This window comes from Nerophis ophidion, linkage group LG16 (assembly GCF_033978795.1).
Source record: "Nerophis ophidion isolate RoL-2023_Sa linkage group LG16, RoL_Noph_v1.0, whole genome shotgun sequence".
Lineage (NCBI taxonomy): Eukaryota > Metazoa > Chordata > Actinopteri > Syngnathiformes > Syngnathidae > Nerophis > Nerophis ophidion.
Genome location: NC_084626.1, coordinates 37363164 through 37390622, shown reverse-complemented (window position 1 = coordinate 37390622; position 27459 = coordinate 37363164). Strand labels below are relative to the sequence as shown.

At 39.9% G+C, this 27459-nt stretch overlaps 1 protein-coding gene across 2 annotated transcripts in view; it reads right to left on the bottom strand.

The window, feature by feature from the left end:
• The window catches only part of LOC133535359 (low-density lipoprotein receptor-related protein 1-like), a 296691-nt gene that overhangs the window by 100964 nt on the left and 168268 nt on the right, over window positions 1-27459 (bottom strand). The window contains exons 11-21 of one of the 2 annotated variants that reach the window (XM_061875132.1): window positions 24730-24966; window positions 24473-24653; window positions 17502-17724; window positions 15765-15954; window positions 15556-15681; window positions 12735-12875; window positions 12086-12211; window positions 11890-12006; window positions 5709-5789; window positions 5498-5548; window positions 3951-4118 (exon numbers count right to left, since the gene is read on the bottom strand). In XM_061875132.1, coding sequence (XP_061731116.1) covers window positions 3951-4118; window positions 5498-5548; window positions 5709-5789; window positions 11890-12006; window positions 12086-12211; window positions 12735-12875; window positions 15556-15681; window positions 15765-15954; window positions 17502-17724; window positions 24473-24653; window positions 24730-24966 — 1641 coding nt within the window. The remainder of the gene's footprint in view (window positions 1-3950; window positions 4119-5497; window positions 5549-5708; window positions 5790-11889; window positions 12007-12085; window positions 12212-12734; window positions 12876-15555; window positions 15682-15764; window positions 15955-17501; window positions 17725-24472; window positions 24654-24729; window positions 24967-27459) is intronic. The other variant, XM_061875133.1, reaches the window with a different exon arrangement.

Sequence of the window (27459 nt, the reverse complement as noted above, 5' to 3'; positions counted from 1 at the left end):
CGCTAATTAATTTAAAACCTCTTCTCACTCCTGCACTTATTCAAGGGATGCGGTAAAAGTAAGCAGGCGCTAATAATTTTAAAACCTCTTCTCACCCCTGCGCTTACCAATGGCACGCAGTAAATTATTGAGTGTGATAAAAATTTAAAAGAATTAAAAAAATTATTCTGCGGCCGCGGCCCGGTGGTTGGGGACCACTGCTCTACAACATGTCATCGCGCCCACCTTTACACCATGCTATCTGCGTGCCGGCCGGATGCATGCATAGCACTGCTTCTCATACGAGATTGCAATGCATACTTAGTCAACAGCCATACCTTTTACACTGATGGTTGTGATATAAACAACTTTAACACTCTTACTAATATGCGCCCCACTCTGTGAACCCACACCAAACACATTTCTGGAGAACATTGGCTCTGTAACACATTATATACGCAACATAAGAATTACCCAGAATTCCAATGCATCCATGACTCTTGGCTATATTATACACGCGCCCCCCAACCCCGCCCACCTCAACCGACGCACGGAGAGAGGGGGTGTTGGGGGGGTTGGTGCTAGCGGGGTGTATAATATAGCCAAGAGTCATGGATGCATTGAAATTCTGGGTAAGTGTTATGTTGCGTTTATAATGTGTTACAGAGCCATTGTTCTCCAGAAATGTGTTTGGTGTAGGTTCACAGAGTGTGGCGCATATTAGTAAGAGTGTTGAAGTTGTTTTATATCACAACAATCAGCGTGATCTGTATGGCTGTGGAACAAGACCCCTGGTTTATTAAAAGCAATAAAAAACTCCTCCGCCATTTTGAAAATGACGACAGGGGAAGCGTCACTCGTGACGTCACAACTTTGACCAGGCGGTAAAAGTAATAAGCATTCGCTAAAAAATTTGAGGAGCGAGTTTGACCCGGCAGTAATTCAAGGAAGGCACATATTACATGCCCGGCGGCTATTCAAGGAAATACGGTACCTTAACTCAGTGTTTTTCAATCTTTTTTGAGCCAAGGTACATGTTTTGTATTGAAAAAAATCTGGAGGCACACCACCAGCAGAAAACATTAAAAAAATGAAACTCTGACAATAAGTTGACAATAAAAAGTTGTTCTCGCAATTGTTGGCTATGACTTTGAACCATAACAGACCATGTCTCACTATACCTCCTGTCTCAAAGTAGGTGTACTGTCGTGACCTGTCACACCAAGCTGTGACTTATTTTGAGTTTCTTGGTGTTTTCCTGTGTGCAGTGTTTTAGTTCCTGTCGTGCGCTCCTATTTTGGTGGCTCTTCCTGTTTTGTTGGTGTTTTTGTGTAGCAGTTTCATGTTTTCCTTCGAGCGTTATTACCCGCACCTGCTTTGTTTTAGCAATCAAGACTATTTAAGTTGTGCGGATGCAATCCTTCTTTGTGGGGACAGTGTTGATTGTCATGTCATGTTTGGATGTACTTTGTGAACGCCGTCTCTGCTCCACATGCTGTAAGTCTTTGCTGTCGTCCAGCATTCTTTTTTTTTGTTTATTTTGTAGCCAATTCAGTTTTAGTTTGATTCTGCATAGCCATCCTTAAGCTTTAATGCCTTTTCTTAGGGGCCCAGGGTTACTCTGCCGATCTTTAGACAGTACAGTACAGACACTCAACAACGGCACACTAGTGTGCCACGGTACAGTGCTTGAAAAACACTGCTATATATAGTCATGCATCTACTCAAGTTAACACATACAGTCTTTAGGTAATGATACTGCCACAGAGAAGTCAGAGTTTGAAAACCCTCTTCTGTCTTCACAGTCTCTCTGGTCTTACCGGTAAAATACCAAAACAGACAAATACAAGTTGATAAGAGGAAACCATGTGAAACATTAACCAAACTATCGCGACAAGGTACGTATCAAACTAAGATTACAACTTGGTGTCACACACCCAGTCTCAGTAGAGGTGCATATTTTCCATCAGAGCCAAAGCTCTATTGGACTGCCTACTCTCAAATGTACAGTATCTGTTCCTAACAACAACTTGTGTGCATTAAATGCCAGTGACAATAATGTTCATCAGTCTTTTAATGTCAATGAAAACACATGTAGTCTGCAGTGCTCACCTGACGCGGACGCAAAAATGACGGTGGTTATCAGGAGCAGTTCATCATTATTCATCGCTGGTTGCCGGGATGATTAATTCTGCTAAAAAGTTCAGCCTTTGCCGTGGGCTACAGCTTTTCCTTACGCGCATTAAAAAGCAGTGGTGTGACTCTGTTATTTAGATGTCCCTCGAAGGTTCCAATTTATTAGACTGTAATTTAGCCATTAGTAACAGTGATTTAGATTAGCTTGTTTTCTAGTGGATTAGTGCTACTAAAGTATACACAGCCAGCAAACAGCAGAAGAGAAAGTCAGTACATACAATAGAACAGAACAGAAAAAGTGGAGGTACATTTTTTTGGGTTTTAAATAGAGATTGCAATTCTCAAAGAACATGTGTTTGAACGCTGAAAGATTGATTTTTCAACCATTTCAAATGTGCCATACGCTAGGATGGCTAACCGCCACAACAAAAGCATGTATTCTATATTGAGCTGTCAATTAGAGCACTTTGTCCCGTATTTTTCTTAGAGTGAGAATAAAAAAAAAAGTCCTTCAAATATCAATCGATTCCAACGAACACAGCTTTGACAACAGTTTTCCACAGGCTAAGGCTAGACCAATCAATGCCAGCGTGTCCGTTATTTAAGGCATTATTAAGCTTCCAATCAGACATTATTGTGTGGTTTTGTATTAATGTTCCTAAAAAAAGGACCCAAGCACTCGTACTGTATAGCAGATTTTCACAGCTTACATAAAATATATATATATATATATTATATATATATATATATATATTATATATTACATATATATATATATATATATATATATATGTATATATATATATATGTAAGCTGTGAAAATCTGCTGTATAGTATGAGTGCTTGGGTTTTCTTTTTAGGAACATTAATACAAAACCACACAATAATGTCTGATTGAAAGCTAAAAACGTTATGACAAACCGCCTTAAATAACGGAATGGATTCAAAAATGTATATATATATATATATATATATATATATATATATATATATATATATACATGTGTTTTCGTAGAACAGAGTGATCGATCTATAAACGGAGACAGAAGTGTCTACAACTGGACATGACCACGTGTGATTTCAAATAAACCGGACGTGCAACCCCTCATTCTGCATTTATCATTAAAAACACTCTAAAATCATCATAAATTCAAACAGAAGAAGATAAACATTTTTAAACACTCAAAAAAGAGTAACACGGCTCTTAATAATTCCAAAACAATGTATCATATTTATTCTGCCAAGGAAAAAATATTATGTGTCTATTTACTTATTTGACTTTAAACTTGGTTAAAATGTATTTTTAATAATAATATCAAATCCTTACATTTCTACGTAATCAAATCGTTGGTTAAGCGAGCTTCCAAGATTATACATTTTGCTAGTTTCCTAATAAACACCCGTAACATCAAAAAACCCAGAGATTGGACGATTTGGAATGTAGATAACATTTTAAGAAAACACCTTTAAGATGTATCAATACTTTAAATCCCTGTTATGAATTAAACACAATTTTAACAACAGCAGCACAGCTGCATTGCATGAGTTAATAGATCTAACAAAGCAGTCACCTTTTAACATGAACATGTTAAAAGGTGACATGCCTATTCGTTGAAGAAAAACAAAATCATCAGTCGCTGAATTACGGATCGTTGGCAGACCTGCGGACTTTATTTCAAGATGTCTAGCCAAGCAGTAGTGTTTAAGCAAACAATAATAAGTAGTGTTGGCAAAAACTGTTCTAATTTCTAATTTAATTGTACAATTATTTAACCTCCAATCGATAATCTACAACCCTAAGGCTCGCAAAGTCTGAACAGCTTTTAGATACTCACCCTGATTAGTGCAGTTAGCGTGGGTTTCGTCGCTGTAATCCCCGCAGTCATTATCCCCATCACAGGTCCAATAATCTGGAATGCATCGTCCGCTGTTGCACTTGAACTGCGCGCTGGAGCACGAATGACTACAGCCTGCCTCGTCGCTGTTGTCCCCGCAGTCATTGTCTGAAAAGAACACATTCGCTGTCACAGTGCGTGCTAAACAATGAAAAAGGGTGGAGAGACACTTGATTATTCCAAACTGTAATTGCTTCTTTTCATAGAGTTAACAATAATAGAATTATGAGTATTGGAGTTTGAAAAATGACAGAAACTGCATAGATCAGACCATGCACCATGAGGGAATGTACCTAGCGCTGATACATTGAGCTTGGAAGCAGAGCACAATAAGCAGTTTATACCTCGTACGAGAGCTGTACTGGCACGCCATAATCACGGTTTGGTACGTACCTTAGTGTTAAGGTTACAGTTTGGTTAATTTTGGGTACAGTAAGTAAGGAAAATGCTCTGACTTCTCCTCAGTTACAGTGGTGCAAAAAAGTATTTAGTCAACCACCGATTGTGCAAGTTCTCCCACTTAAAATGATGACAGAGGTCTGTAATTTTCATCATAGGTACACTTCAACTGTGAGAGACAGAATGTGAAAAAAAAATCTAGGAATTCACATTGTAGGAATTTTAAAGAATTTATTTGTAAATTAGTGTGGAAAATGAATATTTGGTCAACCATTCAAAGCTCTCACTGATGGAAGGAAGTTTTGGCTCAAAACCTCACGATACATGGCCCCATTCATTCTTTCCTTAACACGGATCAATCGTCCTGTCCCCTTAGCAGAAAAACAGCCCCCAAGCATGATGTTTCCACCCCCATGCTTCACAGTAGGTTTGGTGTTCTTGGGATGCAACTCAGTATTCTTCTTCCTCCAAACACGACGAGTTGAGTTTATACCAAAATGGATACATGGATGATACAGCAGAGGATTGGGAGAATGTCATGTGGTCAGAGCTTTGAATGGTTGACCAAATATTTATTTTCCGCACTAATTTACAAATAAATTCTTTAATATTCCTAGAATGTGAATTCCTGGATTTTTTTCACATTCTGTCACTCACAGTTGAAGTGTACCTATGATGAAAATTACAGACCTCTGTCATCATTTTAAGTGGGAGAACTTGCACAATCGGTGGCTGACTAACTACTTTTTTGCCCCACTGTATGATTCCTGCTATAAATACAAGTACAGTTACATTCTTACCTCATACAAACCTGTCTGTTAGAACATTTATCCTGATATAATCTAACTATAAAATTAATTTGATCATTTGACCTCATGAAATTAGCTTGTCTACATTTTTGCTTGACTCAGTAATTCCCTGATCTAATTTAGCTCGGAGCTTTTGTGCGGTATTAGAAGCAATATTGGTGTCAGCCATGTTCAAGCCAAGCAGCCTTTTAAGGTTTGCTGTTAGCCTGCCCGGGCTAATCTACCAGCTAGGCAAGCGTCACGGCTGCTGCTGCGGTGCATGTTGATCTATACACTAACCAGCCAGGTTCGGACAATGCAACTCATCAGAGCCGTCACCACAATCCTTTTCTGAAAGACAGAACCAACGGAAGACACCAGAGTGGGCGAACAACACAGAACAACAACACAGATAGGAAAAAAAACACAGGACATCTACATGGTGACACAAACGACGAGAACCAAACAGAGCGTAATCGCTAAGAAATGTAAATCTACAAGTGACACTCACCGTTATCACAGCGCCAGTTTATGTTGATGCAGCGTCCATTGTTGCAGGTAAACTGCGTGAGGGGGAAACATGTAGGATAGGCTGTGGACACACAAAGAGATAAGAGCATTTTGACCACTCACTAACATGAAATGAAAGCAGCAAAGACAGAATGAAAATGAAGTCACACTCGGCCATTTTCACCGCGCTTAACATTTAAAAGTCTGGCATATTCGGCCTGTGTATGCTCAAGTTTGGTACACTTCTCCTTTGACACGATTGCTTATGCACACACAGAATGATTGTACTGCCATCACTCCTTGCTCGTTCCTAATGGTAACCAGCATGTCTTTAAATAAAAAAAGAGACAAAAAGATTCAACATAACCCACAAAGTCAATCTTGCTCACTCGTGAGAATACTTTCATACGTATAACCCCTAATGATAACAATAAAACTTTTTGAACTGATGCCCTCATGCAGGAGATACAGGACAATAAAATGCCAGACAAACCGTTTTAAAAACACTTTTTACCCGAGAGCAATAGTGTCGCTGAACACAAGATGACAATAATGACTGTGCATGTGAGCTGTATGCTTGGTATTTGTATGTATTTTTTATGTATTTTTATCTATTTATCTATGTTCTTATGTTTTTATGTAGGATTTTGCACTAAATTAGTTTGCATACAATTTCGTCGTACAATGTACAAAGACAATAAAGATATATTCTATTCTATTCTATTCTATAATGTACTTGATTTATTTTTGATTACTCCTTGCTAGTTCTTAATGGTAACCAACATATTTTCTTATTAAAAAAAGTGAACAGAAAAACTCAACATAATCCACAAAGTCACTCTTGCTCACGCGCGAGTATATTGGCATATACCAGGGGTCTCAGACATGTGGCCCACAGGCCAATTGTGGCCCGCGAGACGTTATGTTGTGGCCCCCACCTTACTTTGAAAGTTTAATGTTAGTGCAGCCCGCAAGTTTTATATGAATGGCGCTTGACAACGTTGTGTGCGGAGCTGAAGTAATCTACCAATCACGGCGTGGTATATGGCTCTCGAGGGCCGAACATTGACGTCACCTGCGTGATGCAAGCAGAGAAACGTTTTACCACTTTTCCACTAGACCTGCACACGCTCTTCTTCCTTCTTTTGCTCGCCCGTCTGCTCGCTAGCTCTCTCTCTCGAGCTCTCTCTGTCCCTGTGTGTGTCTCTCTCTCGCGCCCTCCCCTGGGGCCGCTGTAAATAGCCAAGGCCAGAAAGACAAGCGGACCGGTAGCTTCCGAAGCACTCAGCCGAAGGGCCGAGCGACAATACAAATCTGTGGTGCACTGGACCCCAGCGCTAATACTCCGACAGAGAGTCGCGGGGTCGAATCGGACGTGTTTGAGTTTGAGTTTGAGTTTATTTCGAACATTCAAGCATACAACATGATACATCACAATTTCCAGTTTCTCTTTTCAACATGTTCGAAAAGGAGTAGGAAGAAGCAGAGCTTATTTAATCCTACCCCTTTTCTTTACATAACAGTTGCTAAAACTTTTGTTCACTTCCTGTTCTCAATGTATTCACAATGTATACTCCATAAGTAATAAGTAATCACAATACAAATAAATAAATAAATAAATAATTGGTGAAGTAAGTTTTATTCCATACGATGAGCTAAATCAGATTATTTTGAGAATGAATGGGTGAGTAAAATCAGAATGTTTATCATGGTTCTTCATTTTTGTACTTTGTAAACACTTCCAGTTTGAAGAGTTTCTTGAAGTGGATCATATTAGTACATTGTTTGATTGCTTTGCTTAATCAATTCCATAATTTAATCCCACATACTGATATACTGAAGATCTTAAGTGCATACAAATGTTTTAAATTACATTTTTCTCTAAGATTATATTTCTCTTCTTTTGTTGAGAAGAATCGTTGTATATTCTTGGGAAGCAGGTTATAGTTTGCTTTGTGTATAATCTTAGGTGTTTGCAATTCCACTGTTGTGGAATTTCAGTATCTTTGATTCAATAAATAAAGGGTTTGTATGTTCTCTATACCCAACATTATGTATTATTCTAACTGATCTTTTTTGTAACACTGTTAGTGAATGAAGTGTTCTACACAGTAACTCAGATATGGTAACACTAGTGAGCAGTAGAGAATATGAAGTGATTTTTGGTTTAGAACATATTTGGCTCTATTCATTATTGATGTATTTCTTGCAACTTTATGTTGTATATTTTTTACATGAGATTTCCAGTTCAATTTATCATCAATCATTATGCCTAGAAATTTGGTTTCATTTACTCTTTCAATTTCTATTCCGTCTATTTGTATTTGTGTTTGACTTTCTTTTCTACTGTTACCAAATAGCATTATTTTAGTTTTACTGAGATTCAATGATAGTCTGTTTTTGTCAAAGCATTGTTTTAATTTTTTCATTTCTTCTGTTATTATTTGTATTATCCACTGTGTGTTCTCTCCTGAACAAAACACTGTTGTATCATCCGCAAATAATACTAACTTTAAATCTCTTGTAACTTTACAAATGTCATTTATATAGAGATTGAATAATTTAGGTCCTAGTATTGATCCCTGAGGTACACCACAGGAAATATTTAGCATTGTAGAAGTGTGTTCGCCTAGCTTCACGTATTGTTTCCTGTTCGTTAGATAACTTCTTATACAATTTAAGACTAACCCTCTGATGCCATATCGTTCCAGTTTTTTTATTAAAATAGTGTGATTAATTGTGTCAAATGCTTTAGTTGGATCCATAAACACTGCTGCCGCACATTTTTTACTATCTATTGCATTGGTAATTTCTTCTGTGATTTCAATTAAAGCCATTGAAGTTGAAACATTAGCTCTGTATCCATATTGGTTCTCTTCGAGTATTCTATATTTATTTATGAAACTCTCTAATCTGTTATTGAACAGTTTTTCAATGATTTTAGAAAATTGTGGAAGTAAAGAAACAGGTCTATAATTTGTAAATAGATGTTTATCACCAGTCTTATAAATTGGTGCAACTTTAGCTATTTTCATTTTGTTTGGAAATGTACCTGTTTGAAATGATAGGTTACTAATATACATTAATGGTCCTGAGATCTCATCAATCACCTTTTTTATCGTATCCATATCAATTCTATTACAATTAGTTGAAGTCTTTGATTTACATTTTTTCACAATTTTAACTATTTCCTCCTGTGTCACATTACTGAGGAACATGGAGTTGGGATTTCGCTCTATGGTATCATTATAGTCCTCAATTGAAACTGGGTCTGGAATCCTTTCTTCCAATTTTGGTCCAATATTTACAAAGTAGTTATTAAAGCTTTCAACTACTTCCCTTATGTTGTCATTATGTTTATTTCTGTCTAAGAAGTAATGGGGTAATCCCTCTTAGTGCCATTTTTAATAATGTTATTGAGAATGCCCCATGTTGCTCTCATATTATTTTTGTTCCTGTCCAATAATTCACTGTAATATTCTTTTCTACATGATCGTAGTATGTTTGTTAACTTGTTTTTATACTTTTTGTACTTAACTTCTGCCTCTGTAGTTCTTTGTACTATACATTTTCTATATAGCGTATTCTTCTTCTTACAAGCATTTTTTAATCCTTTTGTCATCCATGGTTGATTATTCTTTCTCTGTTTACTACTGAGTTGTCTCCATGGACAATGTTTGTCACAAAGTATTATGAACTTGTTTAAGACATGTAACACTTTAGTCGTGATGTTAACCCGTTCGGGGCTAATTGTTCCAACCCCACCCCCGTTGGCTCCAAACAGAAACAATTTTTGTTATTTGGGTCCAAAATGGCCCTTTCAACATTCTGGGTTGCCTACCCCTGTGTTAGTGGAAAAGCGGCAAATGAGTGAAAGCGACAGAAACGTTGCCATGGAGACGAGGGTTTTCTTACGCGCCTGGCTGCAGTCACACCACAACACCTGTCCGTCAGTAATAACAGTCCCTGATTACCTGGACCAATTCAAACCGTTATTTGTTTTTATTTTATTGTTTAATTTGCATTGCCTCACACGATGAACGCTACATATACAGTATTTCTGTGTGATGCCGGATAACACTCCGGGAGACGTCACTTTTTTGCGCTCGCTATCCTGGTACTTTCATGGCTATTATCCGCCAACCGCCACGTTGCTGTAGGGAGGAAAAGCGGAACGACACACATTGCGGAAATAACATAATTCTCCGGGAGTCGGCTCAATACAAATATATTCCACAACCCCAAACATGTCTTTTTCAAAGCCTGCAGTGAAGAGAAAGGTCAGTGATGAGCATAGACAATTCCAGAAAAAGTGTGAGATGCAATATTTCTTTGTTGAGCACAAGGGCACCCCGACGTGTCTTATTTGCACAGAGAAAGTTGCGGTGCACAAGGAATACAATTTGAAATGTCATTATACAACTAGACATGCTGAGGAGTATGCAACATTTTTTTAAGAAATATTTTCTTGCGGCCCAGCCTCACTTAGACTGTGCGACTAGTGGCCCACAGGTAAATTGAGTTTGAGACCCCTGGCGTATACAGTACAGGCCAAAAGTTTGGACACACTTTCTCATTCAATGGGTTCTTTATTTTCACGACTATTTACTACATTGTAGATTTTTACTGAAGGCATCACAACTATGAATGAACACACGTGGAGTTATGCACTTAACAAAAAAAGGAGAAATAATGGAAAACATGTTTTGTATTCTAGTTTCTTCAAAATAGCCACCTTCTGCTCTGATTACTGCTTTACACACTTTTGGTATTCTCTTGATGAGCCCACTCCTTCAAGATTGTTGGAAAACCATTTCAGCTGACCTCTTGAAGCTCATCAAGAGAATGCCAAGAGTGTGCAAAAAAGTAATCAGAGTAAAGGGTGGCTATTTGGAAGAAACTAGAATATAAAACATGTTTTCAGTTATTTCAACGTTTTTTGTTAAGTACATAAGTCCACATGTGTTCATTCATAGTTTTGATGCCCTCAGTGACAATCTACAATGTAAATAGTCATGACAATAAAGAAAACGCATTGAATGACAAGGCATGTCCAAACTTTTGGCCTGTGCTGTATATTACACTTATTGGTCATGCACATTACAGAATAATGTAATGTGATCGCTCCTTGCTAGTTCTCAATGGTAGCGATAAAATAAAAAGTAATAAATAATTAACAGAGTCAGCGGAAATGCAGTAATACAGAATTGTACAAAGTATTGTAAGGCATGAACAGTGTAGAGCAGAGGTGCGCAAAGTGCGGCCCAGGGGCCAGTTGCAGCCTGGAGCTCATTTTTCATTGGCCCAGGATACATTCTCAAATGACAATTCACCCCCTCCCCCCCAAAAATACATAAAAGAATCATTTGAATTTCCAGTAATAATTGTTGGTCAGGGTGGCCTAGACCAGTGGTTCTCAATCTTTTTTCAGTTATGTACCCTCTGTGAACATTTTTTTTAATTTAAGTACTCCCTAATCAGAGCAAAGCATTTTTGGTTGAAAAAAAGAGATAAAGAAGTAAAATAAAGCACTATGTCATCACTTTCTGATTCATTAAATTGTATAACACTGCAAAATATTGCTCATTTGTAGTGGTCTTTCTTGAACTATTTGGAAAAAAAGATATAAAAATAACTAAAAACTTGTTGAAAAATAAACAAGTGATTCAATTATAAATGAAGATTTCTACACATAGAAGTAATCATAAACTTAAAGTGGCCTCTTTGGGGATTGTAATAGAAATCCATCTATTACAATAATTCTAAACATTTCTTCACAAAAAAAATTAATCTTTAACATCAATATTTATGAAACATGTCCACAAAAAATCTAGCTGTCAAAACTTAATATTGCATTGTTGCATTTCTTTTCAGTTTTTTCATATTTTGTTGAAATATTATTCAATAAATAGATTTATAAAGGATTTTTGAATTGTTTGTATATTTAGAATATTTTTTAAAAATCTCACGTACCCCTTGGCATACCTTCAAGTACCCTCAGGGGTACCCGTACCCCCATTTGAGAACCACTGGCCTACACAATCTATCCAAGCCGTCACTTTATATTTGAACAATCAGTGTACAATTAAGATTCAACATACATTTGATTCATATTATTGTTGTTATTCCTAAATGGCCATTTAGGACTTGTGCATTCATTTTCCTAGGCAACATTGACCCACCACAAGAGGCAGGCTCATCAGACCGATCCCCACAGTCGTCATCCAGGTCACACGTCCAGGAAATGGGGATGCATCGCCCGCTGGCACATGAGTACTGATTAGGTGGGCACGTGCGAGCTGAAAAACAACACAAGATGACGCACTGTATATTTACACAAGGGGGGCCTGTTCACTTTGGATTTGTTTGTTTGCCAACCCGAACAGGTGGTGTTGGATTCGTCCTCATCGTTGCCACAGTCGTTGTCGCCGTCACACAACCATCGCAGTGGGATGCAGCGGTTGTTCTGACACTTGAATCTTTCAGTGGGGCAAGTGTGCTGGTCTGGAGTAGAGACAAGAAAAGTAAAGGTGAGAGGCTATCTGGGGAGAAATTTGTGATAAAGAGGCCACGGGAGTTTAGACGTAGGTGTGTTACACCTGGATGACATACTTGTGCTCTGCTCTTTTACTTAAGACTCAATGTTATCATTTAAACCAGTGATCCCCAACCTTTTTGTATCCGCTTAATAATTTGTCCCGCGGCCCGGGGGAATCCTTTTTTTTTCTTTTTTTTCTTTGTCATGAAAAAGGGAGGTTTTTGTGGTTGGTGCACTGATTGTAAGTGTATATTGTGTTTTTATGTTGATTTAATTAATATATATATATATATATATATATATATATATATATATATATATTTTTTTTTTTTTTTAAATAAAAATGAATAAAAAATTATTCTGCGGCCCGGTACCTGGTGGTTGGGGACCACAGATTTAAACTACAAAGGGTATTGTGACCCAACAGTAGGTGGGCCTGATGTGTGTGTGTGGGAGTGTGTGCGTTTGAATGCCTGGACGGCAACTCACGGCACAGCTCAGGAGCCTCGTCGCTGTTGTCCAGGCAGTCGTTGTCGCCGTCGCACTTCCAGCGCTCCTGGATGCAGCGGTTATTTTTACAGGCAAACTCCCCAGACTGGCATTGTGGAGGTGGTACGTAAGACGGGTTGGCTGTGGACCATAAGAGGAGGCGAAATAAAGAAAAAAAACACATAATGGATGGGTCAAACTTCCATATAATCACAAATTGCACAGATTGGACAAAGCAATAGCAGTGCTTTACTAGGGATGTAACGGCACACGGTATAATGATAAACCGTGGTAAAAGTCCAGGGGGTTAGTAATACTGTTTGTCATTTGTTAATGCATTTTAGGCAACACTGCTCATTTCCTGGAAACGGAACTGAACGCAGGCTGTGAAATGTCAACAAGCTGAGTTGTCAGTGAGGTACAAAGATTGTGCATTAGACGTAAGAGGTATGATTTCTATTTATTTTCTCTGAGCAAACTGTAGCATTGAACCACATGGAGAAGAACACAATGTTATTAAACTACAGTTCTTTAATTGGAATTTGTTGAGTAATTTAGAGTCTTTCTACTTTCTATATTAAATGTGAAATGTAAATGTATTGTGGAGAAATGATCGCAATTCAGTTGGCTACCCTGCATGTGTGTGCTTGCTGGTGTTGGCTTTGTCTAATCCTTTCCAACTCGGGTCAATCTAGATGGCATGTATTTTCTGTCTTCACATCACTTATAATTTCAACATATACAATATTTTATCCGCTCTGTTTCGCTTGCAAAGGAATGATTGCATTTAATAAATGACATGTCTTTATTTGGACATAATATTTCAAAATAGGAATATTTGGAGTATTTCTGCTGCTTTCTTTAATGAAGGTTTAAACAATGATAAATGGGTTGTACTTGTAAAGCGCTTTTCTACCTTCAAGGTACACAAAGCGCTTTGACACTACTTCCAGATTTACACATTCACACACACATTCACACACTGATGGAGGGAGCTGCCATGCAAGGCACTAACCAGCACCCATCAAGAGCAAGGGTGAAGTGTCTTGCTCAGGACACAACGGACGTGACGAGATTGGTACTAGGTGGGGATTGTACCAGGGACCCTCGGGTTGCGCACGGCCACTCTCTCACTGCGCCACGCCGTCCCTTTTGTGAAAAGGTTTGTGAAACCTAACCGTAATGGGGAGGAGTCATTTTAATATATGTGCTTGTGTTTGTGTTATATCATGCCAATCCCAACACCATACTAATTTTGTCTCCAGAGTACATGAGCTACAATTTTGCAATCCACAATTTTTTATCTGCTGTCTGTATCACATGTGCAGGAGCGATCAAATAATTAAATGGTATGTCTTGACTTATTCAACTAATTTGAAGTCTTTATACTCCTCTCTATTATAAAGGCTAGTGAAACCGACATGTAAAGTGGAGGGGTAATTGCAATACAGTTGGACATGCATGGTTACGTTGACTACGTTGGGCCAATCCCGACGGTTCGTCCTCTCTATCTTTACCTTATCTAGAATTTCAACAGCAACAGGTTTTCATCTGCTCTTTGTATCACAAGCAGAGGAGCGATTGCATGATTCATCAAATGACATGTCTAATGTTTATTTAGACTCTCCTAACTAATATGGAGTCTTTCTACTGCTATTATGATGGTTTGTGAAACATAAATGTAAAGTGTAGGAGTGATTCCAATACAGTTGACAATATACAGTACGTTTGTCCAATCCCACCCACCACTTTAAAGTTGAGTCATTAGTCAGTCAATCATTGAATCAAATGCAATTATTTCACCTGTTTTCTCTAACCAAAAGTTGAAAACAGAGTAGATACCGTATTTCCTTGAATAGCCGCCGGGCATGTAATATGCGCCTTCCTTGAATTACTGCCGGGTCAAACTCGCTCCCGAAATTTATTAGAGCATGCCTTCTTTTACCGCCGGGTCAAATTCGTGACGTCACGAAGGACACTTCACCTGTCGTCATTTTCAAAATGGCGGAGGAGTTTTTTTATTGCTTTTACTATGTGTAAACCAGGGGTCTTGTTCCACAGCCCTACTGATCACACTGATGGTTGTGGTATAAACAACTTTAACATCCTTACTAATATATGCCAAACTCTGTGAACCCACACCAAACACATTTCGGGAGAACATAGGCTCTGTAACACATTATAAACGCAACATAAGAATTACCCACAATGCCATCCATCCATGACTCTTGGCTATATTATACACCCCGCTAGCACCAATTGCCCCCCCCTTTCTCCGTGCGTCGGTTGAGGTGGGCGGGGTTGGGGGCGCGTGTATAATATAGCTAAGAGTTATGGATGGATGGCATTGTGGGTAATTCTTGTGTTACAGAGCCGATGTTCTTCAGAAATGTGTTTGGTGTGGGTCCACAGAATGTGGCACATATTGGTAAGAGTGTTAAAGTTGTTTATATCACAACCATCAGTGTAAAAGTTATGGCTGTCGACCAAGTATGCATTGCAATCTCGTATGAGAAGCAGCAAAATGCATGCGTCCGGCCGGCACGCAGATAGCATGGTGTAAAGGTGGGCGCGATTACATGTTGTAGAACAGCAGTCCCCAACCACCAGACCGCGGCCGCAGAATAATTTTTTATTAATTTTTTTTTTATCACACTCAATTTTTTACTGCATGCCAATGATAACTACAGGGGTGAGAAGAGGTTTTAAAACTATTAGCGCCTGCTTACTTTTACAACATGCCTTGAATAAGTGGAGGAGTGAGAAGAGGTTTTAAAATAATTAGCGCCCCGGTGACTATTCAAGGAAATACGGTACTTGCCTTTGCAGCTGGTGTTGTCAGTGGGGTCTAGTATTTGGTCTTCTGCACAAGCACACTGCCGGCCGCCCGGTATGGCCAAACAGAGGCTGGTGCATCCTCCATTGTGCACACGACACGCATTAGAACCTGCAAGAAAAGAAGGTAAGGTCACTTAACGAACACTAAAGCGCACACTGAAAAAAAGGCCGGTATGTTGACACCGACTTTACCTTGTTGCTGCTGAGCATCGTACATGCGTATTTCAAAAATAGGCGGTCTCTCGTTGCGGAGCAGGGTGGCAGTGCCCGTGGTGGTGTCCAACTTGAAAATACTGCCACTTCGATACTCGTTCCAGAACAAGAAGTGTTTATAATGGCAGAGACCAAAGGCGTGGTTCAGTTCCTGGCCCTCGTACACCGTCTTTACGTGTGAGGAAAGCGGGGGAAGAGGATAAAATGTGAGGCTAAAGAACTTCCTTTTAATTCCTACCTGTTTCCAGCTAATTACGCTGAAAATCTAGGCAGTTAACATTTAAGACACCATTACCAAACAACCATAAAAACACAAATAAAAAGCTTCCTGATTCTCAGCTGGACTCACCGCTATTCGACAATTAAGGTCTTTTGGATCCACTTCAGGGTTTTAAATACTGTTTATTGATTGTGCAAATACAAAAGTTCAGTTTTTGGATTAATATGGCAGCTATGGTGGTGAGATGGTGGGGGAGGATGCCGGACAGACTTGGCAGGCCCAAATGCATTGTGAGGGTCTGCTGGGAACGTCTGGCAGAGTCTCCTGTCAGAGAAAGTTTCAATTCCCACCTCCGGAAGAACTTTGAACATGTCACGAGGGAGGTGCTGGACATTGAGTCCGAGTGGACCATGTTCCGCACCTCTATTGTCGAGGCGGCTGATTGGAGCTGTGGCCACAAGGTACTTGTAGTTGGTGCCTGTCGGGGCGGTAATCCTAAAACCCGTTGGTGGACACCAGCGGTGAGGGATGCCGTCCAAGCTGAAGAAGGAGTCCTATCAGGTTCTTTGGCTCATAGGACTCCGGAGGCAGCGGACAGGTACCGACAGGCCAAGCGGTGTGCAGCTTCAGCGGTCGTGGAGGCAAAAACTCGGACATGGGAGGAGTTCGGGGAAGCCATGGAAAACGACTTCCGGACGGCTTCGAAGCGATTCTGGACCACCATCCGCCGCCTCAGGAAGGGGAAGCAGTGCACTATAAATACCGAGTATGGTGCGGATGGTGTTCTGCTGACCTCAACTGCGGGTGTTGTGGATAGGTGGAAGGAATACTTCGAAGACTTCCTCAATCACGAGTGAGGGAAGAGTGGATCGTGATATCAACAGGCGGATCGGTGCAGCGTCTTCAGTAATGCGGACGTTGTGGTGAAGAAGGAGCTGAGCCGGAAGGCAAAGCTCTCGATTTACCGGTTGATCTACGTTCCCATCCTCACCCATACTCATGAGCTTTGGTTCATGACCGAAAGGATAAGATCACGGGTACAAGCAGCCGAAATGAGTCTCCTCCGCCGTGTGGCGGGGCTCTCCCTTAGAGATAGGGTGAGAAGCTCTGTCATCCGGGAGGAACTCAAAGTAAAGCCGCTGCTCCTCCACATCGAGAGGAGCCAGATGAGGTGGTTCAGGCATCTGGTCTGGATGCCACCCGAAAGCCCTCCCTAGGGAGGTGTTTAGGGCACGTCCAACCGGTAGGAGGCCACGGGGAAGACCCAGGACACGTTGGGAAGACTATGTCTCCCGGCTGGCCTGGGAACGCCTCGGGATCCCCAGGGAAGAGCTCGACGAAGTGGCTGGGGAGAAGGAAGTCTGGGCGACCCGAATTCGGATTAACAGAAGAAGATGGATGGATGGCAGCTAAAAATAATACATCATGGTGAATAATGAACCAAACCATGGCATTAGAAGTTAATTCCATATAAGGTCAATAATGGCGATTCTTACCTTGCGCTCAGAGCTGTTGAGGTAGACCATCTCGATACGGTCATAGTAGGCATCCACCCAGTAAAGGATTCCCTGAGGGATGTCCAAGCTCAGGCCATTGGGCCACAGCACCGTCTTGCTGGTTAGGAAAACGTTCCTATTGGAGCCGTCCATCCAAGCGCGTTCAATTTTGCCTCGTTTGCTCTCCTTAGGATCTTCCTCCCAGTCCGTCCAGTACATCCATCTGAAGAAAACAGACATGTTTACTGAGGTTAAAGGAAAATATCGCTTTATTAAGATGCATTAGGATGAAAAAAATAACGTCACCAAGTCATCTAAGACGAGTAGGTCAGACTGTGCCACCAAACAAGATATGGATATACATTAATGAAGTAACTGAATTTGGACTGCGATTTACTAAGACTGCATGTACAATTGTAAAGTGGTGGAGACCGCCTTATTTAAATGATGATTTTGCAAGTACTATACAGGGCGTCACCACATTTATTGCACATTCATGTTATCATGCCTACCTGTGGCTTCTTGCTATGTTTTCAAACATGCAGGTGACATGTACTACTTGTTCTGGGCATTTTAGAAGCAGTGCTGCAGTGCATCTACATTGACACCACTTTTTTTTTAACACCCAAGGTGCGCTCTTTGGAGAGAGGCGCAAAAAAATTGGTATATAAATAAAGATTTAAAGAATATTTTAATAATATATATTCTATCTGAGGCAGCACAGTGGAACAGGGATTAGTGCATGTCCCTCACAATACGAAGGTCCTGAGTTTGATCCTGGGCTCGGGATATTTCTGTGTGGAGTTTTCATAATCTCCCCGTGACTGCGTGGTACTCCGGCTTCCTCCCACCTCCAAAGACATGCACCTGGTGATAGGTTGATTGGCAACACTAAAAATTGGCCCGAGTGTGTGAATGTTGTCTCTGTGTTGGCCCTGTGATGAGGTGGCGACTTGTCCAAGATGTACATCACCTACCGCCCATGTGCAGCTGGGACAGGCTCCAGCACCCCCGCAACCCCATAAGGGACATGCAATAGAATATGGATAGATGGATGTTCCATCTGAAAAAACCGAACGTCATTAAAAAAATACCAAAGTGCATTAAATTGAATTTGTTACAATCAGCCCCTTAAGTCCTCTAGCAGCTATAAAATTATAAAATAATGTTGCTTAGAAGACGATGTGTCTAATATTTTTTCTGTCTGACCGTCCAAAATGTTGACAAACACAGGGAGGATGGAGGATTCTCATCTGTCCATCCTTTGTCTGTGCAGCGCGAGCACTGAACCCGCAGGCGTATGTGGAACTATCAGTTTACACGGGCTAAATAAAACGCAAAACCGTGCTCGCAAAGTGGTCATGAGTCTTGATAAATCACATTGCGTGTGCTAAATAATAATATTTGCATCTTCTCTCTCCTAGCATTGTGGGGGTTTTGTTGATCAGCATATATTTTGCACTTTAATTAAAACAAAAAACGCAAAACAGATTGATAGCCTTATTCTGCTCTCTTAACAGACGTAATCCACTTTGCACACGTTGAGTAGATCTGCTTTGCATGTGTTTTAATACCTTTAACCTTAAGCAATTCGGCCCTTAATGTGTAAAAGCCAAACACACATTTGTATAAGACCCCTCTAAGGATATTTAAAGTGTTGGTAATATGCGTTCTATAAGGGTTAAAAGGACTGTCCTAATACTTTTGTTCACAGAGTGTATTTCATCCCCATTTGTCTCAATTCCCACCCCACCCCCTCTCTGCAAATATATTTTCTTCTCTCTTTTCTTCCTGAGCCTGATGGATTTCAGACATTAGCACAGACGAGTGTGTTTCCCCGTGGGTAGCATGGACACACATCACGCTGCCACTAGGAAACTAAATGTGTGTGTGTGCGTGTGTGTGTGTTTTGTGAGCATGTATTTCTCAGGAGACAGCCCAGGAGGTCATTGCAATAAGACTCATCCATACACAGGCAGATTATTCTGTGTTGGAGAGTGGGAGAGACAGATGAGTGCCTGTGTGTCACTGAGCTACTCTACTGCACAGAGATGAGCTTCAATGCGTACGTTTTGCAATGATAACCAGAGTGAAGATATGGTGACGGAAGAGGAAAACATTCGTAGAAGTGTTCACTGGTCTCAAAGCTTTTATACCGAGGGTATGATTTTGTAAACAGGAAGACAACCGAGTACAATTCACATACACAGATGTGGATCGAGGAATGTTCCTCCCGATCCTGCCAGAGACAGCATTCTCCAACATTTTCTACAACTTCTTACTGAATAATGCATGAAACCAAATGATTCATGTGATAACTGTGAACATACGTGTACAATATGTGTGCAATACAGTGGGGCAAAAAAGTATTTAGTCAGCCACCGATTGTGCAAGTTCTCCCACTTAAAATGATGACAGAGGTCTGTAATTTTCATCATAGGTACACTTCAACTGTGAGAGAAAGAATGTGAAAAAAAAAATCCAGGAATTCACATTGTAGGAATTTTAAAGAATTTATTTGTAAATTATGGTGGAAAATAAGTATTTGGTCAACCATTCAAAGCTCTCACTGATGGAAGGAGGTTTTGGCTCAAAATCTCACGATACATGGCCCCATTCATTCTTTTCTTAACACGGATCAATCGTCCTGTCCCTTTAGCTGAATAACAGCCCCAAAGCATGATGTTTTCACCCCCATGCTTGACAGTAGGAATGGTGTTCTTGGGATACAACTCAGTATTCTTGTTCCTCCAAACACGACGAGTTGAGTTTATACCAAAAAGTTATATTATATATACATGGATGATACAGCAGAGGATTGGGAGAATGTCATGTGGTCAGATGAAACCAAAATAGAACTTTTTTGGAATAAACTCAACTCGTCGTGTTTGGAGGAAGAAGAATACTGAGTTGCATCCCAAGAACACCACACCTACTGTGAAACATGGGGTGGAAACATCATCTTTTGGGGCTGTTTTTCTGCTAAGGGGACAGGAAGATTGATCTGTGTTAAGGAAAGAATGAATGGGGCCATGTATCGTGAGATTTTGAGCCAAAACCTCCTTCCATCAGTGAGAGCTTTGAATGGTTGACCAAATACTTATTTTCCACCATAATTTACAAATATTTCTTTAAAATTCCTACAATGTTTATTACTGGAATTTTTTTCACATTCTGTCTCTCACAGTTGAAGTGTACCTATGATGAAAATTACAGACCTCTGTCATCATTTTAAGTGGGAGAACTTGCACAATCGGTGGCTGACTAAATACTTTTTTGCCCCACTGTATGTGCAATTTGGCGTTAACGTACATTAGAATTTCTCTGCCCTTCCAGTTGTTAGTAGGTTAACACAGAGGTTGGCAACCGAAAATGTTGAACCAAAAATACAAAACAATAAATCTGTCTGGAGCCGCAAAAAATTAAAAGCCTTGAATAAGTTTTAAAATGTAGACAAAACATTATGTAAGTGTGTATATTAGCCAACTATCAAAATGACTCTGTCGTAGGCTGACGCAAAACTTTGTTGACAGAAATGCAGTATTTATTCTACACATTTTCACAACATTTGAAATCATTAGTAAAATGGAGGCTTCTCAGAGGGTAAGATTACAGCCAAAGGTATAGATGTGCAGTCAATATTACATGCAGATAATGTGTTATGAGAGATGCAAATATAAATTGAATTAAGAGGACTAAAAGATATACCTACAAACGAGGCATAATAATGCACTATGTACATACAGTTAGCCTAAATAGCATGTTAGCATCAATTAGCTTGCAGTAATGCAGTGACCAAATATGTCAGATTATCACCCCAACAAGTCAATAACATCAACAAAGCTCACCTTTGTGCCTTCACACACAACAATAAAAGTTTGGTCGACAAAATGAGACAAAAAAGGAGTAGCATAAAACATGTCTTAGAAAGTCAGAGAAAGTTGCACATGTAAACAAACTACGGTGAGTTCAAGGACCACCAAAACTAGTAGGACAAAACGGCGCTCGCCAAATAGTCTCTAGCATGTTTAATATAAACAGTGTGATTTCTAACAATAAGGTAGGTTTGTGTCATGTTTGTCTTTACACAGAAACCATACTAAAACAAAAAATATATTTTTTCCCTAATTTTTCTAAAGCCGCGGGTTGCCGACAAGCGGGTTAACAGAAGGAAATGGTAAAAGAGGAGATCACACACTGTGCTTTCCAGGAACACAAATGAGCGGCACATATTCCCAAGGGATAACACTATATGCACCGTGTACATCATTTAAAGTAGCCAGTGTACATTTACCCTCCTCCTCCGTAATAAACCAGCCATTATTGTCCAACTAGCTGGCGACTCAAGTTAAATTTGAGATTGTCGATGATGGCGTACCGAATCGGGGACCTCCGTTGTGTGTCCTGTAAATAGCCACATGTACATGGACAGCATTTATTTAATCTGATCATCATTTGAATTACAATGTTACTGTGTACTTGGACCCTGAAAAAAATTATTATGACATGCATTTTTCATGCATCACACCTTAAATCGAAATACTTTACTATGAAGTGCGCACTACCTAACATAAACTCTAAGATGTGTTAAAGGACGCATATAAAAAAATTAATTTCAAGTCATCATTAAATGACCCTGATATGTCAAAAGGCATTAATAAATCATGCTCCTTTTGAATACCTCTATAACTGATAACCGTAGTTCAGCCGGGATATGCTCATTTCAAAATTACATTTACAGCACCAAAATCTTGTTATTGCGTTAATTTCAATGTCCCGTCCTCTACCGTTCAACCATTTACATAGTCCGTGAGTGTGTCACATCCAGGTTGCCAGTTACACACCGCCCTATTCGTCTGGCTACTGCTTCGGTTAAGTTACTAAACATGTCAGACCTTAGTAAATCTAAAAGGTGTCGTTACGATTCTCAACTTATTCATGACAAAGCCAGGAACAAATCGAGGATTTGTATCAGTGATGCCTTTGAAAGAGGGAGACTATAGAAGGCGGAGAATATTTTTCCATCCGACACCAAATTTGCTAATTTCCTCCTTGATAGGTAAGTCAGGCATGTACGTTTTCTTATTACTTTTAATAAATAGAAATGGACATTTCGTATGATCTTGTCTAACAAATCTAGTATGTTCGTGCAAAGAATGCTTAGGAACGAAGCACCATCACACTAGTGTAATGCTTAGCATGCTAGCACGGCTGTCGTCATGGCAACGTGAAACGTATGGAGACAGCCATGATAAAATAATTCCTCATTCGTGTAGCCTGTAGGCATACCTTGGTAAATGTCTCCTCCTTAGTTTTGGACAATACATTAGGCTGCTAAGGATGATCTACTTATTTTCACCAATATAACCATTGCTAGCGTTGGTTGTGGTTTGTATTAGTCTTTGTTTTCTGATAGTACTGACAATACCTACATGATTGCCAATTGTTGTGATATTGTACGCAGGCATAACGTGCTTCTTCCTGAAAATAACCTAATTTCTGTGTGAAATGTGTTTGTTCGATTTTTGTTATTGACAAAACATCTGTCTATTCAGTTATTATTGTCCCAGCACCTCAACCCCTAGTAAGAGACATTGGAAGTTTGAAGTTCCATGGAATAGCGCAGTCGATCGAGCTGGATTTGGCTGCGTATCTGGCAACCTCATTTTGACCGTGATTGCAGTACCATTTCTGGCCACATTATTACATATGGCACCTTTAATATTTGTGCTATTGTGCCATCTTTTGCACATGTTCGCTCACTCCAGGTGCTGAAGAAGCACTAAACTTGCACTGTAAACAAACGTGGATTTGTACATTCCTGCTTGTCCGACGTTATCACAGTATTTATTTTATCAATTTTTTCCTTCTGTTCACCACTTTTGTTTTACCTCTCTTTTTGAAATGAAGTTGTTCTGTGCTTTTTTTGTTGTGATTATGTACGCGTTGCAGCGTGTCTTCATGTTACGACGTTTTGTGTATGTGTTTGAGGCTAGCAGTTACCACTTGGAGTAGCTGTAATGTTGTGAAAAACAGCTCGTTAGACAACAACTGGATCCCTTCTTTTATTGTTACACCGACACAACACTCCAGACCATACGCTTTTGTTTGTCTCGTTTTAAAGCAAGAAATTCAACAGTATATAACACTACACCTGTACATGTTACTGTATATGGGGGGAGACAGCAGCAAGAAAATCGCTTCATTCCATTCATCCATCCATCCATTTCTACCGCTTGTCTTTCTCAAGGTTGCGGGGGTGCTGGAGTCTATTCCAACTTTATTCAAGCGGACAAGTTGCCACCTCATGGCAGGGCTAACACAGATAGACAGACATTCACACTAATGTTCACACGCTAGGACCATTTTTTTTGTGTTGCCAATCAACCTATCCCCAGGTGAATGTCTTTGGAGGTAGGAGGATGCCGGAGTTCCCGGAGAGAACCCACGCAGTCACGGGGAGAACATGCAAACTCCACACAGAAAGATCCCGAGCCGAGACTATTCAACTAAGTCCCCATCCACCACCAAAGTATATCTGACATCAAAGACATGTGCAGCAAGCATAATTCCAACCCGAATTTCGGAAGCTGTGTTTTCATGTGCTCCGATCCAAATGGCTATCGGCATAAACCACCCACCTCGATAGGAATGAAATTTTGATCTGAACATGGATGATCGGGTCAGAACACTTCGAATGGCGTGTTTACATGAAGCATTTTTATTCCGGTTAGGCTTTTAATCCGATTAAATGTGTCCATGTGCACATAGCTATTGACTTCTCCAGAGTCGCTTTAAATGTCCCCAAAAGTCAGGTGGCATAGACTTCAGCTTACCTATGAGTCGAATGAGGACAAGCAGTATAGAAAAAACGATCAGTGTGTATGCCAGTGGTATAATTCCTGCTTTTGTCTAGAGCTGAAATAAATTGCAAAAAAGTATAATAGCATCATTCTGCCTCTAGCCCTTACCCATGGAGAGGATCCACCACAATGGCGCGAGGGTGAGTCATTTTATCTTCGATTAGAGTCTTGCGAGTCTGGGAGGCTTTTTCCAGCCGGGCCACACTGATAGTTTTTTTGGGCCCGTCGTCTGTCCAGTACAAGTTGTCCGCCATCCAGTCCACAGCAATGCCCTCCACCGTGTGGATCCCTGTGATGAATCCATGCTTTTAGTCTACTCAGCCTCTTGTAGGTGATTTTTGTTCCCCACTGGTGTCATAACCTACCTTCTTTCAGAATGGTGTCCCTCTCTGTCCCATCGATCTTCTGCCTCCCAATGATGTAGTTGGTGGCATCAGCAAAGTAGATGAACTCGGTCTCAGCATGAAAGTCCAGAGCTCTGGGCTTCATCAGATTCTCGATAGGGATCATGTACTCATCAGGCACCTTGGCATTCATGTCCATGCCCCTGATGACGCCTGGGCGACCCTTGCCATAGACCAAGAAGAGTTCATGTTCTGGCTCTGTAGCGAGAAGGATTTAACAGCAGTAATAGTAATTAATGATGAAAATAACACACAGACATGCTTGTTAGAAGGAATAACTAAATTAAATGATAGGCACGATAAAAAAATCTAGTATTAAGTTTCACCAACTCAGAGGTGATGCAGCAGCAGCTCAAAATTAATGGATGGATGGATCTTTGACAGTCCAAATGGAAACACTTAAAGGCCTACTGAAACCCACTACTACCCACCACGCGGTCTGATAGTTTATATATCAATGATGAAATATTAACATTGCAACACATGCCAATACGGCTTTTTTAGTTTACTAAATTTAAATTTTAAATTTCCCGGGAGTTTCGTCTTCAAAACGTCGTGTAATGATGACGTGTACGCAGGACGTCACGGGTTTTTAGGAAGTATGAGCGCTACGCACACACACAGCTAAATGTTGTCTGCTTTAACAGCATAATTACACAGTATTTTGGAGATCTGTGTTGCTTAAATTTTTTGCAATTTATTCAATTAATATTGGAGTAGTCACGGTAGAAAGATGGAGTTGGGAAGCTTTAACCTTTAGCCACACAAACACACGGTGATTCCTTGTTTAAAATTCCCGGAGCTGAAACTTTACAATGGATCAAAGCGCGGTCAAGCCAACATGGATCCTACCAAATGTCAACCAACAGTTTTCAGTGAGAAAATTGTGGTTAAAAAGTCGCCACTTACCGGATATCAGCTGAGCTTGTGTTGTCCGTACAGCTGCGGTCGACACCCGTGAGACATTGGCGTCAAGACACCAGTGGACAAACCCCTCCGACTATCAGGTAATATTAATCTCACTAAAACACTAGCAACACAATAGAAAGATAAGGGATTTCCCAGAATTATCCTAGTAAATGTGTTTAAAAACATCGGACTACATCCCAATGCTATCGCGTTTTTTTTTAACTTTTTTTTTTTTTTTTTCCCCTAGTCCTTTGCTATCAAAATCCTCAAACACGAATCTTTCATCCTCGCTCAAATTAATGGGGAAATTGTCGTTTTCTCGCTCCGAATAACTGTTTTTGTTGGAGGCTCCCATTAAAAACAATGTGAATATATGAGGAGCCCCCACACTCGCGACGTCATCTACTGCGATTTCCGGTAAAGGCGAGGCTTTTTCAAGAAGTACCAAAAGTGGCGAACTTTATCGTCGATTTTCTCTACTAAATCCTTTCAGTAAAAATATGGCAATATCGCGAAATGATCAAGTATGACACATAGAATGGACCTGCTATCCCCGTTTAAATAAGAAAATCTCATTTCAGTAGGCCTTTAAAGGCCTACTGAAACCCACTACTACCGACCACGCAGTCTGATAGTTTATATATCAATGATGAAATATTAACATTGCAACACATGCCAATACGGCCTTTTTAGTTTACTAAATTACAATTTTAAATTTCCGGCGGAGTTTCTTGTTGAAAACGTTGCAAAATAATGACGCGCGTTTGTGACGTTATTGGTTGGAAGGGACATATTAGCCCAGCACCACTTATGGCTAAAAGTCGTCTCTTTTCATCGCGCAAAAATTGTGGTAAAAAGTCGCCTCTTACCGGAGATCAGCGGAGCTTCTGTCCTGCTGGAGTTTCGTGACTTCCCTCAGAGACTGGCGTCAACACAGGTACTATTTAACTCACTAAAACACTAGCAACACAATAGAAAGATAAGGGATTTCCCAGAATTTTCCTAGTAAATGTGTCTAAAAACATCTGAATCGCTCCCAATGCAATCGCATTTTGTTTTTTTACTTAATTTTATTAATTTTTTTTTTTTTAGTCATTCACTCTAAATTTCATCATCCACGAATCTTTTATCCTCGCTCAAATTAATGGGGAAATTTTCGCTTTCTCGGTCCGAATAACTCTTGCTGCTGGATGATGTGAGGAGCCCTCACACCGGTGACATCACGCGCACATCGTCTGCTACTTCCGGTACAGGCAAGGCTTTTTTATTACAGAACTTTATCGTCGATGTTCTCTAGTAAATCATTTCAGAAAAAATATGGCAATATCGCAAAATGATCAAGTATGATTCATAGAATGGACCTGCTATCCCCGTTTAAATAAGAAAATCTCATTTCAGTAGGCCTTTAAAACAAATCTTGTGGCTCCCAAGAAGCCAGAAAAATATGTAATATTTATTCTGCCGAGGAAAGTATAATGTGTGATTTTTTTATTATTTATTTAATTTATAATTTTTTCAAAATAAAACTTGGTTTAAAATAGGGCTGTTAAAATTAAGGTGTTAACATGTGATTAATTATTAAAAAAGATATTGCGTTACCTAAATGAATGAAGATTTATCACTGTTTGTTTTGACCGCCTGAAGGCAGCGCGCATTGCACAGGCAGTGATCACCTCCTGCAGCATTCATAACAAACTCAGATGGAAATATACATAAAAATGTGATAATTAGTTAGTATTGCAGCGACAAACTATCTTATTGTCTGCGCACATCAAGTTTAAA